The 19,186-nt window shown below is 27.9% G+C and overlaps 1 protein-coding gene across 2 annotated transcripts in view; it reads right to left on the reverse strand.

Annotated features, from left to right (window-relative positions):
• Window positions 1–4,300: 4,300 nt before the first annotated feature.
• LOC136980874 (repetitive organellar protein-like) overlaps window positions 4,301–19,186 on the reverse strand; it is a 96,930-nt gene continuing 82,044 nt past the window's right edge. For both annotated transcript variants that reach the window (XM_067277076.1, XM_067277075.1), the window contains 5 exons: window positions 17,723–17,857; window positions 13,475–13,585; window positions 10,333–12,039; window positions 5,668–5,815; window positions 4,301–5,494 (listed from right to left, as the gene is read on the reverse strand). In XM_067277076.1, coding sequence (XP_067133177.1) covers window positions 5,067–5,494; window positions 5,668–5,815; window positions 10,333–12,039; window positions 13,475–13,585; window positions 17,723–17,857 — 2,529 coding nt within the window. In that variant the 3' untranslated portion in view covers window positions 4,301–5,066. The remainder of the gene's footprint in view (window positions 5,495–5,667; window positions 5,816–10,332; window positions 12,040–13,474; window positions 13,586–17,722; window positions 17,858–19,186) is intronic.

Below are 19,186 nucleotides of genomic sequence, written 5' to 3' on the forward strand. Positions count from 1 at the left end.
CTGAAATGGTTAGAAAAATTGTACCTGGACCTATAGAAACAACAGTAAATGCATAAATTTGTTTATATTTTATTTTATTTGTAATAATTATAACTTTATTATGCTTAAAACTAAATATTTTGTAGCTATAATTATTATTATTATTATTTTTATTTTTACTATAAACGCAGTATAAACCAGTACGTTTTTGTGTATGTATAATTAATTATATTGCTATAAACAATGTAAATCGCTTAAATATTGATTCAACAATTAAATATGTTTATAAATTTTAAAGTAGTTCAAATGTTTTGTCTTTTTTTTAATAAAAAAATATGCAAATCAATGTTCGGAGAGAAACGGGATAACATATGTATTATAAAAAAATTTAAAATAATTGCAATTATCTATATTTAATAAACAATAAGTAATTAAAATTGTTGGTTGATATATTTAAATAATAATAATAAACTATTTAGTCGTTAGTCGTACTTTTAATAAGAATTGAAATGTTTTAATTTTTTTGACACTATTCATAAAAAAGTTTAATTAAATTAATACAATATTATTTTTTCTAATGATTTGGATCAGTGGCGGATCCAGAAGAACCCAAAGGAAAGCTAACTCAAAAATTACAAAATATTTGAATTATATTTATTAACACGTGCAAGACAACTGTATTGCGAATGGTCGGATAAACCATATTTGCCATCATAAATGTTTTTAAAAATTATGCTTCAAAGTTTGAATAAATAAATTTTAATTTTTTTTGGTGTGTGTGTGTGTGTCAATGGAGAGGCTTAAACCCCCGTAGCCCACCATGGATCCGTCCTCTCCGGTTTGGATTAGATTTTATCATTATGATTCGTGGTTGATTCGTGGTATGATTAGATTATCATTATGATTTTATCATTTATCATCATCATTAGATACATTATGATTCGGACCACATAGTCCATTGTGCTGACGTTTCATGAACGTCAGCACAATGAACTATGTGGTCCGAATCATAATGTATGTAAACGAGATTTCATTTTACGTCTACGTTAGGTCGACCATTACAGATGAGAAACGTGTCCTGACCAACAAAAAATTCATTAATTATCTGTATAATTGAAATGTTTTGTTTCCAGTGTTTCAGACTAATAATTCGGCATATATTACAATAAAGGAGCGTCCATAAATTACGTAACACAATTTTTATACTTTTCAATTACCATTCACTTCTATAACATTCCATAACGATGTCACGTTTACTCACACCCAAAATTACGTAACACATATTCTTGGTGTACTCTTTCAATTGTACTAAGGAATAATACACAGTAGAGAATATGAAACAATACCGATCGAACGTTACATTATTTTATTAATTTCACACAAAGCAGTAACGTAAATGTGATACAACACTTCAAGAACAAAAATGAACAATTCTGTAATCACCCAAGATTAACGAGCAATTATTTATCATGCCATCGTCACAATGTCGGGCTGCAATTTTTAATCTTATTGTTAATTTATTTAATTTAAAATATATGCTCTCTACTTCAAATTACTAGTGGCTTGCCCCTGTACGTCATACTTTTCCTTTAACAATAGAGTCGTGCCGGTCATCTATATAACACCTTTCAGGGAAAATTTTTTGAATTGAAATAACGTGGCTTCTGCTTTGCATAGTGTATAGTTAATTGGGACCTCCTGCCCTTAAGGTCTCGTCTTTCATCTATCTAACTCCGTTCTCAAGATTAAGGAAAGACGGACGACAGTGGGAATTTATATGTCTACAATTTTTTTAAATTGCAGCCCAATAAATCGATAAGTAAGTCTTAAAACTTTTCTAGATAAATCAAATTTTTTAAAAAGTAAATAACTTGCCGAAAGTGTGTCGTCTCTTGTCTCCATTATCTTCTATTTTAAATTTAGATTAAGAAGAAACGCAACTTAGATGTTATGCACGATTTCGTTCTATTCTCTGCAGCTATTATTAAGACACTTTATTGTGTCATCAAATTTGTTGTTTATGTTTAATGTTTCTTTCCTGTGTTCAAATTATGAAGAATAAACATAAAAATCTTTTCTTTTAAGCAGTGTACTCGAATTCGTAATATTAATAATAAATATGTTAATTTTAAATGAATATATTCATAATAAAAAAACAATACCAATAACAATAATATACTGTAATTGAAATTTACTCACCCATTTTCAGAGCTAAATTGATATTCCCCCGAAATCAGTTCTAATTCATGTTCTGAAATAAGATGAGCACTTATTAAGTGATAAAAAAAAGAAACTTTTGTTAGTTGTTTTCGGAACAAGGAATTTTTTATTTTCTAAATTAAAAAGTAAGTTATTTGGAAAATTATTGTTACGAACTTTTGCCACTAGATCAGTCGCGAATATAGTTTTTGCGGTTGTCTTCGATTTCTATGTGAGATTCGATTTTATTTTTTTCAGATTAGATTAATGGATGCAACATTTCGGCAATCAGCATCCGGATGATCTGCCAAAGGGGGTGCCTTTCGGGAGAGCTTTCTAGGGAAACTGGTCCCATTTAGATGTCAGACACATGAAGAAAATCGAAAAAGTTGGCGCAGCCAGTCAGTCGATCACGCACGAACATATGAATCCAATGTTCAGTGTCTATTTAATTAATTTTTCGTTTACTATCAATAGTTAACGATCATAGGCATTGTTAACAGAATTAATACTTAATCTTATAATCGAGATGGGTTGATAAGAATAATAAAGCGCAGAGCCCAAACGGTTAGGAGTTGAAAGTTGAAATTTGGTACACAGTTAAGGTACGTCATACGTCATGAGAACGTACACTAAGATTTTTAACTGCGTTTTAGTAGGGTACTACGTGGGGATGAAAGAAGTGTATTCCTTAACAATGGAAGTGTTAAGAAAAAGCGACGTGCAGGATTTACAGGCGCAGATGCGGTTTTTGCGGGAAATCGAACAAAGGGGGACCTCATTCTTGCATTCTGTGAAAAGGGGTAAGATTGGCTATAATGTAATAATCTTAATCTTCGGTATCGTTACTTTTTGCCCGAGCAACGCCATGCTTATCTGCTAATTTTAAAACACTCTTAATGGTTTTCGTTTGATTAAAAAAAGTAAGTCATTTTAGTTGAACACACACGTGCATCCAAAATTTAATATAAAAAGTGATCATGCGATGAAATCATTTGGAGAACTTAAGTTAAAAAATGAAAATTTCTGTAAACACGTTAAAAATTTTTAATGACTATGAATTAATAGTATTAATAATAGTATCCATACTGGCATTAAAAGTAAATCGTCGAGTTTGTAAGAATATATTATTGTGAAAAGACAAGAATCAGTAAAGTCGAAGAGTAAGAAATACAATCTCTACTAAACAACCGACATGAATTAAGATAAACAACCATAGCTAGAGGTAAATATCAATAAATTGGCTTATTGGTATTTACGTCTAGTTGTGATTATTTAAGGTAACGTTCTCTTTTCTTATTCTATCTTTTTTGCAAAATAAAACTTGTTTTTAGAATTAATAAAAAGTGAGAACAGGATCTAAATGCCAAATCATACCCTTTGTATCAATAGAAAGATGTATATTGTGAAGTTACTGTATGGTAGTTTATTAGATCAAATGAGTGTTAACAACTAAATTTTAATTTAAAATTTATTTTATTCTGATGTATTTTCAATAATATACATTCACTTAAAAAAAGGAAAGCATATATAAGAACATTAACTATGCTTCCAGTATACTAACATTTGATCCGTATTACATTCAATTCTGAGAAGCATGTAAAATTCACAAATATTCAAACAGAATTAAAATTTTTCCAAACCATATAATTTATTTTTTAATTCAAAGGGAATTTAATTTCCTGACAATTAAATTGATATGTTACTGTTTTCAATGCCACAATAAAATTTATAAGAGTTTTCAAATAATGCTGTTTTTAAAATAATTATAAAAATATTATTTAATCTAGAGTAAATAGTTAAAAGTAGGAAATATCATTACTTAAAAGTAAAATCAAAATAAATAATTAAATAAATAAATTCAAATTTTGGAAACTAAAAATTAAATAAAATTTTTAAAATGTAGAATTAAAGCTAATCAAAATCTACTTATTTGTAAAAACTAATTTTCACTTTGATTTAAGATTTAGATATTTTATTGTGGCAAGATTTTATATAGTTATCAATAGGTGTTCTAATAGATTTAATTCTATATTTTTCTATTGATAAAATAAATATCTTCTGTAACATTTTTTAATAATGATGTGTGTATATATATATTTTTGTTTTTCATTGATAAAAATTCAGTGAAGCGTAACTTTATTGATATGAAAATGAAATACAAATTCAGATGGATGGACATGTATTTACAATTACTGTGAAAATACACCATATTAGATACAAAAATGTCCATCTTAGAATATGGTGTTTTAAATATGATTTCTAGTCGGTTCTTAATGTTGTACTTAGATGTATCAGTCTTCTTTCAAACTTGTTTTCAAGGCTTGGCAGTATGCAACAAAATATGATAAATAAATAAACTGTAGTCCGTGACAATAGGATAGGACTACTAATAAAATTAAAAAACAAAGAAAGAAAAATGATTATGATAATTCTCTACAAGTGTCTATTGTAGAAATTTTTGATACAGTACAACAACAACAAGAACAACAACAAGAACAACAAAAAGATTTTTCTGCAGAAAATACAGGATTATGCCATCTTTCTTGGCAATCACATCTATGGACAAATTACAGCAATTTCTTATCTTGAATCTTACATAACATACATGGATCAGTTGTCTATCTAAACATAATTAAGTTGAAGATAAACAATCCCCACTAAATGTTTTCTTTAATCAACCACACGCTTGTATTTACACTTAAAATTTATATGGCATTAGCCTGAATTAAGGCAAGTTGCACCATTTTGAACACAGTCACAAAAATATATTTTTGTATGATGCTGTTAATATTTTTGCACTTTTGTCTTAGTTTGATATAATTTGCACCATTATTATTGCCGATAACAGATGATTGAGTTTTTGATGGAAGTTTAGATCCATACAGTTAAAGTATGTGGTTGAGACTGTGTGTGGAAGAAGAATAACTCTCGGCACATGAGTCGCTTAATGAGATATGATCGATGATTTCCCCATCTTGAGAATTCAACGTCGTCGTAGATAGATGATTTTCTCTTGCATGCCTCCTATTACATGAGAGTTTAGTATCGTCAAGTGAAAATCTACTTGGTTTGATTGTGTTGTCTGGACAAGAATGTGCCAACTGATTGATATTATTATTATTTTCTACCACTTCTCGGCCAAGAAGTTCACAAGAACCAACATCACTTGGTGAAGTGGACATGTCGTCTAGAAAATCAAAGCATGCCACTGCTTCTCTTTCCTTTTCTCCATAACGATAATAGAAATCATGACGATCTATGATTGAAGCCCTCATACGAGGAATAAAACTTATAACAGCATCTTTATCTGTTGCTAAAAACAAAAATATATGATTTAATTCCTTATTTTTAAAAAATGACAGAAAACTAATATTATTTTATCATTCTTATTAATTACTATTTAATGTTAAATTTAAGAATGCAAAAAGAAAAATTTTAATTAAAATGATAAAACCCTAAAATTTATATTATAGTAAATTGTCATACCTCTTTTTTTGTGTCTCCTAAATCTGTGAAGGGCATGCAATCTCTGATGATGTTTATGTTCTAAAACTTCATCTTCACCTTCTTCTTCTGTCTCACTATTACTACTACTGCTGCTGGCCATCATTGAGTCTAGAAGATTTGCTCTTGCCTAATAAATACAATTTAATTATTATTTCAAGTATATAGAATTAAGGGTTTACTAAGAGAAGTAAAGAACTTTTTCAGAAACAACAAATTGTTACCATTACTAATGTTTATGAAAACTATGATTTCTATCTATAAGGTATACATAATTAAATTTTTATAACTTATTATATATCAATAAATCAAGAACAGTAGTCAAAAAAGTTATTCTTTTGAAAATGTTTTTGAACTAATTTTATTTGATATAAGCACTTCAAGTAGATACAATTCAAAAAACAGATTTTTTATATAATTAAATGCCAGTTAATTGGTTTTATATTATATATTAAAAACAGAGATTTAGCTATGCTGTATGAGAATGACAACCATTATGTCATTTTTTTTTATAGTACAGGTGAACTTTTTCAGTGCTAGAGTTAGAAGTTTGCATGATTTTTAAATAATATATTATATCAAAATTACTTTAAAATTAGTTATTAATTCAATACTAAAAATGGAAATTACTTGACATTAAAAACTGCTCTCCAACACAAGACAACCCTCCTGGAGGAAAGGCTATAAATCATATAACTTGTATATTGAACCAGAACCTTAATGGGATGGAAGGTATACTGAAGCATAAATTCCAAAGGAGAGTAACCTGAATTAACTGACATACCTGTTCTATTGGAATAATTGGTATGCTTGGCTATTAGATCTTTCAATTTTCACTATATTTCTAAACAAATTAACTTTTTTATTATATTTAGCATTTAGTGTAAATCATTACTAAAATACAGCTAATCTATTGAGATGAAGAAAAAATGTATGGTTTGTGGAAGAGCAGTATCAAAAGATGAAATGTATGTATGTAATACACTATTATTGTACAATTAGACTGCAATTTTCAAATTGCAGATTTATAAATTTCCACTGTTATCTGTCTTGCTGTCCTTCATTAATCTTGGAAACAGAGTTAGATAGATGAAAATAGAGACCAGAATACAGAAAATTTCAGGTCCAGAGGTCTCAATTTTTAAATTAAAATATCATTAAAAATTGCAGCCCAACATTATGATAATATCACAATAAATAATTAAGATTTTTCAGTTTATTATTTTATAATAAATAATTTGTTTTCACTTGAAATAATTTTCATATAGAATAACAATACAGAAATATTTTAAATTATTTTCATTTAAATACATTATTAAAAATAAATGTGACAAGACACATTGTTTTAACGAATATTAAACTATACAATGAAGAGTCTTCTTTATCCTTGTTTACACCTCAAGAAAATGACAGTCTTATGGCAGAGTCAACCTTTTATTGAAGGCTGCTTTGTCTGCCTCATTATGCAAAATGTTAAAAAACTTCCTTTTGGTGATGGAACAATTAAAAAATATAAAATACATTTGATAAAAATTGCCAGGACAAATAATTGTAAAAATTAACAAATATTAGACTATACAATGAAAAGTCTTCTTTGTCCTAGTTTACACCTCAGGAAGATTGTTATTTTACATTTTTTAATTGTGCCATTACTGAAAAGAAGTTTTTTAATGTTTTGCAATAATGAGGCGAACAAAGTATCCTCCAATAAAAAGTCAACTCTGACTTAAGACTTGTTATTTTCCTGATGTGTGAACAAGGACAAAGAAAACTCTTCATTGTACAGTCTAATATTTGTTAATTTTTACAATTATTTGTCCTGGCAATTTTTATCAAACATATTGTTTTATTTATAATGAATAATGAAATCATCCCAGATAAAACCTCAGATAAACAAATGTGTCCAGTTTTACAATTTCAAGTATATTTTTTCTGGTTACTTACTCAAATGCCATTGTAATACATTGTTAGCAGCACTGTAAAATAGTTCCAGCATATTATTAGCTATCATTTATTGCATGACTATTGAAAATTTCCCATGCCCATAATACTAAGCTACATTATTTTGAATTGTACCCAAGTTCTACTTGGAATGCTGATATTAGACTAAACTGATCCAAAAAATTTCTGAAGGAATAAATATTTTAGTAGTAATAATTTAAAATCTTAAATATTTGAATATAGTCCCAAGTTTTATACATTCCTTTTATTTCACAATTTTAATTCTAAAGAATTGTTTTTAATTATTCTATAATTATCTAATAACTAATTCTTTATATATCGTTGTTATAATGATATTTTAAAAATTAATATCAGGTCAGTCCATAAATTCATGCATATTTTTATCTACAAAAAAATCAGCAAAAAATTTTAATTAAATTTTATTTCAATCTATAATGTATTCACCATTATTTTGTACAATTTCTTGCCATCTTGATGGTAGCTTTTTAATCCTGTCTTCATAAAATGATTTCAGTTTTGAATCAAAATATTCAGAAATAGCCTTTTTTACATTGTTCTCATCCTCAAAAGTTTTCCCTTTTAAAAAATTCTGCAAACTGCAAAAAAGATGATAATCACTGGGAGCAATATCTGGCAAATATGGTGGATGAGGTAAAATTTCCCAGTTATAGCTTTCAAGTTTCTGTACAATTATTTTTGCAGCGTGCTGTCTGGCATTGTTATGCTGCAAGAGAACCTGCTTTCTGTTCACTAACGACAGTCAATTTTTTTTTCAATTTTTCATTTAAATGCTGTAATTGCTCACAATACATTTAAGCTGTAATTGTTTGATTAGGTTCTAACAGCTCAAAGTGAATCACACCTGACATATCCCACCAAACAGACAAAAGAATTTTTTTTGGATGCAATCCACCTTTTGCAGTCGGTTTTGGCTGCTTGTCGCGATCCATCCATTGTCTTTTTCTCGTCACATTATTATAGAGGATCCATTTTTCATCTCCAGTAACCAGCCTACCAAGGAAAGGTTCTAAAGCAATATGGGATAAAAGAGATGTGCAAATGTTTACACGTTGTTGTCGGTTAGCTATTGACAGTTCATGTGGCATCCATTTTCCTAGCTTCAAAACTTTTCCGATTTGTTGTAGGTGTCTATGAACAGTTCCATGGGATGAATTTAAACGTTCCACAATTTCATCAACTGTTAAAGATGGTTCTGCTTCAACTAGTGCAGAGAGAGCATCATCATCAAAATCAATGGGTCTTCCAGTACAAGCCTTATCCTCCACACTAAAATCATTGTTTCTAAATCTTTCAAACCACTTCTGCACAGTCCTTGCACTAATTACAATTTGATTATGTACAGTATTTATTTTTTTGGCTGCATTTGTAGCATTCTCACCACTTAAAAATAAAAAGTATAAAACATGTCTTTTGTATTCCTCTGTTACTTCCATTTTAACCAAAATAAACAACTGAAATGTTCACAATTCTGAACAGTATTATATGAATGAGATCCAATTTAACACTTCAGTGTAAAAATTATCACATTAAACTGACATTTTTAACAGCAAAACAAGACTTTTCTCAAGGTCATAAAAATGCTCATGGACTTATGGACTGACCTGATACAAATTTTTACAATATGAATATCAATAGATTACTATTAAAAAATAAAAGTAATTAATGAAAGGCAAGCAATTGGAATGTAATAAAATTATTAATATATTTTTTGATACACTGTTTAATGTTAACTGCATTTCATTATATTTTAACTTAAAAATTAGATCTTTCTTCACTCTCAAAATATCACCATGAAGTAATATCACTCCATGACAATATCCATCATCCAATTATAGATTCCAATTCTTTTGACTCTTCTGAACTGATAAAAATATCAGTTCAGAAGAGTCAAAAGAATTGGAATCTATATCCTGAATCATTTCCATCAGACAATCATTCACAAGATAACTGATCCCATTTTTCTCTTTGGATGTTTTATTTGAAATAATATACTACAGAAGTTTTTGCTAAGTAATATAATATCATTTCACTAAAAAGTATTATTAAAGAAAATACTCAGAGAACTATTAATAGTCCAAGCTGAATTCATGCAGCTACTGATTAAATGAATTTGTAGCACAGCTTCATATGCTACTTAACATTTCATTGATTTGATTAACTTTTAGATTACATAATCAGAGAAATGAGAAAAATTTATGGTAAGATCCACTTTTATCTATTGGTAATATGGCAATATTTCATAGAATTTTATTACCTTGAGGTTATTTGTAAATTAAATAAATCTAAAACAAAATCTTTCACAATATTTCTGAATATTTTTCAAAAATAATACATATATAATATATGTATAAAAAGATAAATTTTCTTCTATATGACAAACTATGTTGGAGGACAACAAACCTCAATCATTTCAACATTAGCATGAGAAAAGAATACAGTAAGGCTAATATTTGACACCTCAACGATCTTTACCCCTAACATTACCCCAATTATTTAATAAAAACTGAATGAGTGCCATGGTGAAATGGAAGATGGACAATTAAACACAAAAAAAGAAAAAATCAGTATGTGTAAATGTCATAACCATGCCATTCATCAAATACCATATTAATTGAACTCAAAATGAGTGATTACACAATAAAAAAAGTAAATATGTAAAAATACCTTTGGGTCACTAAGATCAATATCTGCTTCAACATGTACCCAGGATGTTCCACAACCTTCTTTAATATTGCTCTTTTTTATGATAGTTGCTTCCTTAATTTGAACTTCTTTCTTTTTTTCTTGTATTAAATCCTTCCTTTCTTCAGGAACATTTTTTTTTGGTTTTACCTTTTGTATTGTCACTCTTGATTTTTCACTTTCATTCTTTATAAAGGCATTCAATTCTTGTATTTTAGCAGCTACTGACATGTGGCCCCCTTCACCAGCTAATCGCTTTTCCAGATCAAAATTATCTTTCTCAGATAGGCCTGAAATTTCATTGAGTTTGACAGATTTTGGTTTATGCTGTGTTGTACTTTTTTGCATACGATTTTTTAATTTGATTTCCTTTTTCTCTTTATCTTCTGATGATTTGATTAATTTTGATGATTTTTCTAAAGGAGTCACAGAAACTGTGGATGGATTACTTACATTATGTTTGTGAGAATCTCTTGAAGTTTGTCTATAAATTTTCTTTTCAATTATAGTTTTTCTAACTGAAGAATTATTTAAACTGTCTTTGTGTAATTTTCTGGAATGATCTTCTGAATGTTTGGACTGTTCGTGTGTTTTTGTTTTAGTTGTATACAAAATCCTCGTTGAATTCTTTTTTCTTTTATCAGACATTAACCTACTGGAACCAGCAGATATTTTTGTTTTTTCATGTAAATATAGTTTGTCTATTGTTACTTTACTATAAGGATGCCCTAAATAATTTGTGTCATTCTTTAAACCTGCTGTTTTTGTTATCTGTAATTTCTTTTTCGGAGGAATAGCAGGAGGAATTTTATCTTTTGTAATTTCTTTTCCTGTCATTTCTTTTTCTGTGTTTTCGTCAATTTGGCACTTTGATTCATTACATGTAGTTTCACTACTCAAAGCAGTTTCATTTTCCATCTTACTTTCATTATTTGATGATTTATCAATGACTGAACTTTCGCTCTCATTTACTGTGACTTTTGATTCTTGATCTGGTAATGTTATTTGAGTTTCATTCTGTTCTACTGTATTTTCTGATGGTTGTTCTGCTTCAGTATGACTTCCAGTATGGCTTCCACATTCTGATGTTACTAAACTTCGAGTAGAACCAACCATACAGAGGCGATAAAAATCTCTATTAAATTCAGTTGCTTCACATTGTAAACTATTAAAATCAGTTTTCTCTTCAGGAATGATGATATTACAACATTCATCTCTGATTATATCAGTATCTGTAACAGTAATAGCAGAACTTTCTTGAAAATCATAGTTTTTCAAGGAAAGGGTATCATTTTGATCATTACTTTCAACATTATTATCTACATCAGGATGAGACAATACAATTTTATCTTCGGTTATATTAGTTATTGAATTTTTAATATCCGTTGTTTCAATTTCTTTCTTTATGAAATTATCACATGTTTTATCATCTAACTGAAGTGATGACTGCAGCTCATTAGTATTCCATAAACCAGAGTTCCAATAATCATCCTGATATTCATCTTCTAAAGTTGTTTCCTGAATTTTTTCTAACTGATGAATATAAGATTTATCTGGAAAAACAGCATCATTTGGCTGATTCCACTGATTTTCCCACATAGTACTGTTGTTCTCTACACTTTTCACCTCAGTATTTGATAGCTGTAAACTCCAATTCCCAATTTCTTCATCATCATATGTATAATCGGCCTATTTAAAAGCAACAACATTTATTTTCTATAATCAAAATAATATTAAACTAAAATTAAAAAGTTTAAAATACTTAATACAAAAAATAAACCAATAACTTTCTTTGCATAATAAAAAGAAAATGATGAGCATTATTAATGCTTTCAAAACTAAAATATCCATAACACAATTATATCTATCAATATATTAAGAACATTTAAAGAAAACTGAATTCACCATATTGAATTTTTAAAAGTAAAATATTTTTAATGTTAAAATAAAATTAAAATAATAAAACTACAGTAAAATGTCAGTTATATATTTTAGACTTATTCATTTTTCCTACTTATACATTTGTCAGTTCCAACATTATACAAAAATTCATTTATAATTTTGTTTTTTACCAGGTTGAAATAAAATACCTTTCAACAAATTGAGAAATTAGTTCAGGGTATGTTTACATTTTACACTCTCCAATTTATGATTATCGTCTTTCATAAAGCAACCCTTTATCTTCAACTGTAAAAAATGTGGGTAGTCATAAGGGAGAGATCATTGTTTTTCATTGTAGAAATGGCAAGAACAATTATAAACATTTAAATAGTTTTTAAGTATAAAAAATTTAAAAAGAGTTGTAAAAATACAAAGTTAACACTTTTTTCTGGTCTATGGATGAGTGTCACTAACAAAATCATTTTTCTGTAAAAGTTGAAGAATGAGTTTCAATCATTCACAGTTTTACCTGTTATTCTATGGAGCTGGATGGCTTAGACATGTTTATAGTTGACATAGGAAGTAAGTTTAATGAAAAAAACCATCATTTCCACTGCTAAGTGGTTTGCATTGTATAATATTTCAATGTTTTATAAAATAGCTGCAAGCAGAAAGTTATTGGTTGATAAAGCTTTAAATTTTATAAATGACAATCCTAGATCAAAAATACATAGAAGTATTAAAATAAGTGCTAAATAAAATGTTTAAAGATTTTTTTTTATCTTAGTGTGTTTGATACATATCAAACTTTTCAAATTAAAAAAATACGACATTTTATTATAATTTTTTAAAACATTTTTTTCTTTTTAATGATTAATTGTTTAATGTTTTAGCAAAAGTAAAAAATCAAATAAAAAAAAAATAGTAACAAATCCCAAAATATTAAGACTTAAAATTAAATGTGGATTTACTCTCCAGTCTGACTTGACCAGACAGTAAATCCAGAGACTTGTCTGTAAAGAAAGGCAGTTTTCAGTCATGTTTTTCATTTATGCATTTTTTTTTCAGTTGGTACTTTCAAAAACAGATAACTGAAATTTTAAAAATTCAATAAAATTATTAATGATATCTATAGACTTATCATAAATAATAAATCATAAAATGATTTATTATTTACTAATAAAATAAAAGAATAAACTAAATATGCAATTATAATAAAAATTTATTATTCTAGAATTCCAACCTGATTAGTTGAAGTTATTTGGGAATCTTCTCTTTGCAACCATTCTTGAACAAAACTGTGATGTTCTAAAAGATCGCATTCATCTTCGCTTTCACTACTTAAATCTGGATCCTACATTAATAATTTTTTACTATACATTAATATAATTAATTAAATATAATAAATGCATAAATATAAAATATTAATAATATAAAAATGAAAAACAACAGAAAATTACTTATTTCAAACAAAACATTTTATAATGAAAACAAATTGAAAAATTTGAAATTATATAAAGAGAAAACAACACCTTTCTTAAATTCCAGCAAACGTTTAACTATATAAGAACGTTTTCAACTGATTTCATCAGTCTTCTTCAGTTACTCGAACAAAAAAAAGAAGAAAGAACCAAATTCAAATTTACAAAATCACGAGAATGGAAAGAATTCTCGTGATTGCGCAGACTATGCAAAAACGATGTACCGATAAACGGTAAAAAATGCAAGTTTTTGACAAAAAATGCAGATTCTTGACAAACTATATATATCACAATCTTACGTTATCCAATGAATGATTTCCAAGCAGACGATAGCCCATCTGCGTCCCTGTGATTTTGTAAATTTGAATTTGGTTCTTTCTTCTTTTTTTTGTTCGAGTAACTGAAGAAGACTGATGAAATCAGTTGAAAACGTTCTTATATAGTTAAACGTTTGCTGGAATTTAAGAAAGGTGTTGTTTTCTCTTTATTATACCAGTTCCAGTAGGTTCGTTATTCAATTTTATTGAAATTATATATTCTTAATTGCTGTATTTAGCTTACTCTATGTATAGTTCTTAAAAGATAATGACATTAAAAAAGCTTAAAACTAAATTTTATTAAGGAATATCTATTAATGGTTAAATTATTCTACAATGTCGATTATATTTATTATTAAAAAATTATGTGTAATACAGCACATCCTCATTAGTTCAAAATTCAGGGATGAAACATTTGCAACTTCAAATTATCAGAGATTTACATATTTCTGTAGAATATGCCAAATGCCATGTAATTGATGTACATGGCATTTGGCATGTACATTAATTATTGTTTTTCATTGTTTGTATTTAAGCAAATTTTGTATTCTATATAAGCATTCTGTATAAGTAACCATATTATATTTTCATTTATTTATATTATTAATTAACTGCAGGTAAACAGCATATGTCCAGTGAAAACCACACAGGTCTCCAGATAATTTTATAAAAAAGTAAAGCAGAATTACTCAAAATGTAGCCCAAATTATTTTTAAAGTGGCCCAAAAAGTAGTAAGTCATCCAAAAGTAGTACTAGAGTCCTACAAATATTTCAATCTGCTACTTGTTGCCCAATCTTGCAATCCCAAAACCTAACCATATTTTATGAGATAAGAGAAAAAGGGGTAGTCCATATGTAAGGTGACACCCAAAAATGTGTTACCATAAAGTCAAAGCCATATTGACCAGATTAGAGTTGTTCTTGGTCAATTGTTCTCTATAGAATGGAGGAACTTCAATCTAAACATATGAGTTAATGTACACTTACCACAGTTCAGACAGAATTTTCACTTTGAATTACAAAGTGGCCATACTTTGAACTAACCGAATTCTTAATGTGTAAATCTCTATATCTCTGGCTGGGACAAAAGTATGGTTACAAACTATTCAAACTATCTGAGTTTGAATTAACAAAGATTTCCTGTATTATGCTATGAAGTTATTTAATATGAGCAATTATTTATTGTGACATCATCACAATGCCAGGCTGCAATTTTTAATTAATTAAATTTAAAATATATGCTCTCCACCTCAAATTAGTAATGGCTTGCTCCTCTACATTATACTTTTCTTTCAACAATAGAGTCATGCTGGTCATCTATAAAAAAAATTAAATACCTTCTAAAACCGATAACCGGTGCGAACTATTTTTCGAAATGGCGAACGTTTTCACTGCCCCTCCTGGGCTCTTCCTCAGGCCAATTCTGGATTTGATAATCGAACAGCATAAATAAATGGAACGTGTTCCGTAATTTAAACGATCGAGTACGTTGGGCAACCGCGTGCCGTTCCAAATATTTAAATTTCCTTTTATTTAATTTTTTTGTTTATACAACCCGGTGTGGGAGAAGTGTTAACTGGTCATCTATTAACTGCTTTCAGGGGAAGTTTTGAATTTAAATAATGTGACTTCTGGTTTGCATCAGATGTTTGTATATAGTTAATTGGGATCTTTTGCCCCTAATCTTTCCATATCTGGTGTCAGATTTCATCTGTCTAACTCCATTCTCAAAACTAAAGAAAGACAGATGGACAACAATGGGAATTTATAGGTCTTTCAAGGAGTTTCAATTGATAGGTTTTTTTCAAATTGCAACTCAAAAATTTGACTTGTCATTAGTTTTATGTAAGAGATGTAACATACACTTGTCGTTTAAAACTACTTTATTCCATCTTTGAATGTTTTATGCATTTCATGTGTAAAACATTCAAAGATAGAATAAAGCTAGCATCATGTAAAAGATAACTTTCTTTAAACAAAAATTTTTATCTATAAATTTAAGTAAATTGTATTTCTGTATTAATATTATGAAAATAAACAATAATAAATAAATAGAAAATAAAACTGGTAGTTGGTTTGTATATTCTATGGTATATTGTAGAATGCAATGTAACAAGGTAGAGCAAAAATAATCAGATGTGATCAAAAACTTATATATTGTTAGTAGAGAAATGATAAAGAAAATATAAAACTTTTCAAAAAAAAGAACTATGATATTATTATTAGTAAGATTATTTATCATTACATAGAAAACAGGATTCAAATAACATTAGTTTCGTTAAATAAACTCTAAGTGTTCATTTTTAATAACATGACATACAAACTATGGAAAATGTGCCTCCTATGAAATAATTATTTTGCAAATATAATCTGCATATAAAACTGTTTACAAAATAAAATTTATCCAAAACTTTACTTAGATTAAAAATTTTATTGGTCTTAACAATAGAAAACTTATCCAAAATAAGACTATGTATTGAGGATATAGAATTATAAAAAGCTATATCTAAATTTTGCAGTTTTTTAATGATAGAGTATTCTTATTAAATCTAACATATTCTACTTGGGACCATAAGCAGATATGTAAAATTTCAAATGATTACATAAAATAATAAATTTTTGGTGGGTGATTGACCACCCAAATTTGCAATATTCAAATCCCATTTTCTGAAAATTAGTTTTGCAGTTAGCTGCTTATGATTCTATATCCATGATATGTATGTGCAAGTGATTATGAATACGGTCTAAAGACATATATTTTTCATTTGGAGATATTGTGACTTTTGAGTTTGTAAAAAGTATTTTTCACAATCATAAAAAAAAAAATATTTACTGTTGCAAAATAGTTTTTTATGTAATTGTAATAAATTCAATATTTTTCTATTTGAGCTGCAATTTTCAAAAATTGTAGATCTATAAATTCCTATTGTCCACTGGAAATCATATTTCAATTTGAAAATTTTCTCCTGAACAGAGTTAAACAGATGACCAGCATGATTCCATCGTTAACAGGAAAAGAAAAGTATGATGCACAACAATACTAAAATTGAAAGAATTGTGATGATGTCACAATAAATAATTGTTTAATTTAATTTAGATAACTTTCAAATTCACCAGCATGCATACATATATATATATATATATATATATATATATATATATATACACACACTATAGACATATATATACTTTATCCCAACCTTCAGTATTTCAAGCTCAGCATTTTGTGTCACTTTATGACACTGTATTTCACCTACTTTTTAAAATATATAACGATTCTTTATACACTATTTACAGTTATTTAATCTATGTATCAAAAAGTTTCAATAATTGATAGTAAAGCAAAATAAAACATTGTGATTTAAAAATAATGCAAACAAATTACTAGTTATAAGCTTTCTCGTAAATAAGCATATGGTACTTAAAATGGATTGCTCACCACCATTTTATTACATAAAATACATGTCAAGTATTAGCTTTTGTTGCCTCATAAAATATTAAATACTTTTGAGGTTTTGAACTTTTTGGTACTGATAATGTATTAAAGATCCTCTTTCTACTACAATTTACTTTTTCAGTAAAATGTCTACTTCCACTTAAACATTTCACATTATTGAGTAAGACAGATGAAGCTATACATATGTGTATAAAAATAGCAAATTTTATATTTAAATGATAGTTAAGGTATTTACCCTTGAGCATTTAAGGCTTGTAGCACCAAGTTCTTCATCATCATCTCCACAACCAATTTCTCCAGAAGTGGATGAATGAACAGAACTCAATGAAATTGTTGGACTGTACTGAGATTTTTTTTTCCATATTTCTTCCTAAATAATTGTAGTTAAATAATATCCATCAATAACACTTTACATATTTTTTAAAAAATATTATAATATTCACAAAACTTTAAATATAAAATATTTTAATCAAAAATTGTTTAATGTTTCTTTAGCATTTCACATTAATATTTTTTTCAAACTGAAAAGAGGTTTTTTGAATTCAAATAATCAAACCTACTCCAAACAAACAGTGAAATATTCCAAAAAGTCACTTTTACTGGAAAAAAACCCACAAATATTTTCAATGCTTACTTATTAGAGTATTTTTTCAGATTTCCTGAACATATTTTATAAACCAGATGACTGCTGTAACTAATCAGACTAATTAAGTGCTATTATTAATGATTAACTATTAAGTAATTTGGTATTACAGGTAAGCATTAATTAATAATAGCACTTAATTAGCCTGATTAATCACAGTGATTGTTTGGCTTATTATTAATACATCAGGCTTAGTGATGTTTATATATCAACATATTTTATTGTTTAAATTATGAATATGTTAATTTTTAAAATAACTTTACAAAATATCTAAAAACAGAATCAGAAAGTTATTTAATAATCTAAAAAAACATTTGATAATTAATTCAAATAATTTGGAGTCAAGCAAGTTAATTATAGCCTGGAGACAGATATCAATTGTATACACACATGTAGATGTTATGGTCAACATTCTGACTAGCAAACATTGTTCAGCGTCACACTGCTTGATCTGCATGTATTGTGGTTTAGAGTGTTTAGAGTGCAATAACATGTTCTCTGTTCACCATTTATTTTCAACTCAGGTCCTTATGGCTCAGTGGTATGTAGATGAATTTTAGAATCTGTGGCATTGCATTTCTTAGTAATGCTTAACAATCAAATTTCAGCAAGATAATGCCTATCCAAACACTGCTCGGATATCTCAAGAGGCCCTTCATTCCATTAATGTTTTTCCATGGCACCCAATATTCTCCATACTTGTCTCTAATTAAGCTTGTTTGAGCCATGATGGGACAGAGGACTTATCTCCTTTCTTTCCCACAGTCATATTAAACAATCAATGAGTAGTTTAGAAATTGTCTGCTGCTATTCTGTTCCTGTATGATGCTGTTCTACAAAGGATAGTTGATCTTCCATTGTTGGCAATACAAGCAACATCTTATTAGCTGTAACTGAAAAAGGAAGATTTTTCCACTATTTTTTGTTTTTAGTTGGATCAATAATAAAGTTTATTAAGTTTCTATTTTGTGTATTCCAATCACATTTATTTTGATGTTAATTTCTCAGATATCAAAATTTTTTGTGGAGAGTTTCTAGAAATAAACTGAATACAAA

Source organism: Centruroides vittatus, unplaced genomic scaffold, assembly GCF_030686945.1.
Source record: "Centruroides vittatus isolate TY-2023 unplaced genomic scaffold, ASM3068694v2 contig_728, whole genome shotgun sequence".
In the NCBI taxonomy this organism is placed as follows: Eukaryota; Metazoa; Arthropoda; class Arachnida; order Scorpiones; family Buthidae; genus Centruroides; species Centruroides vittatus.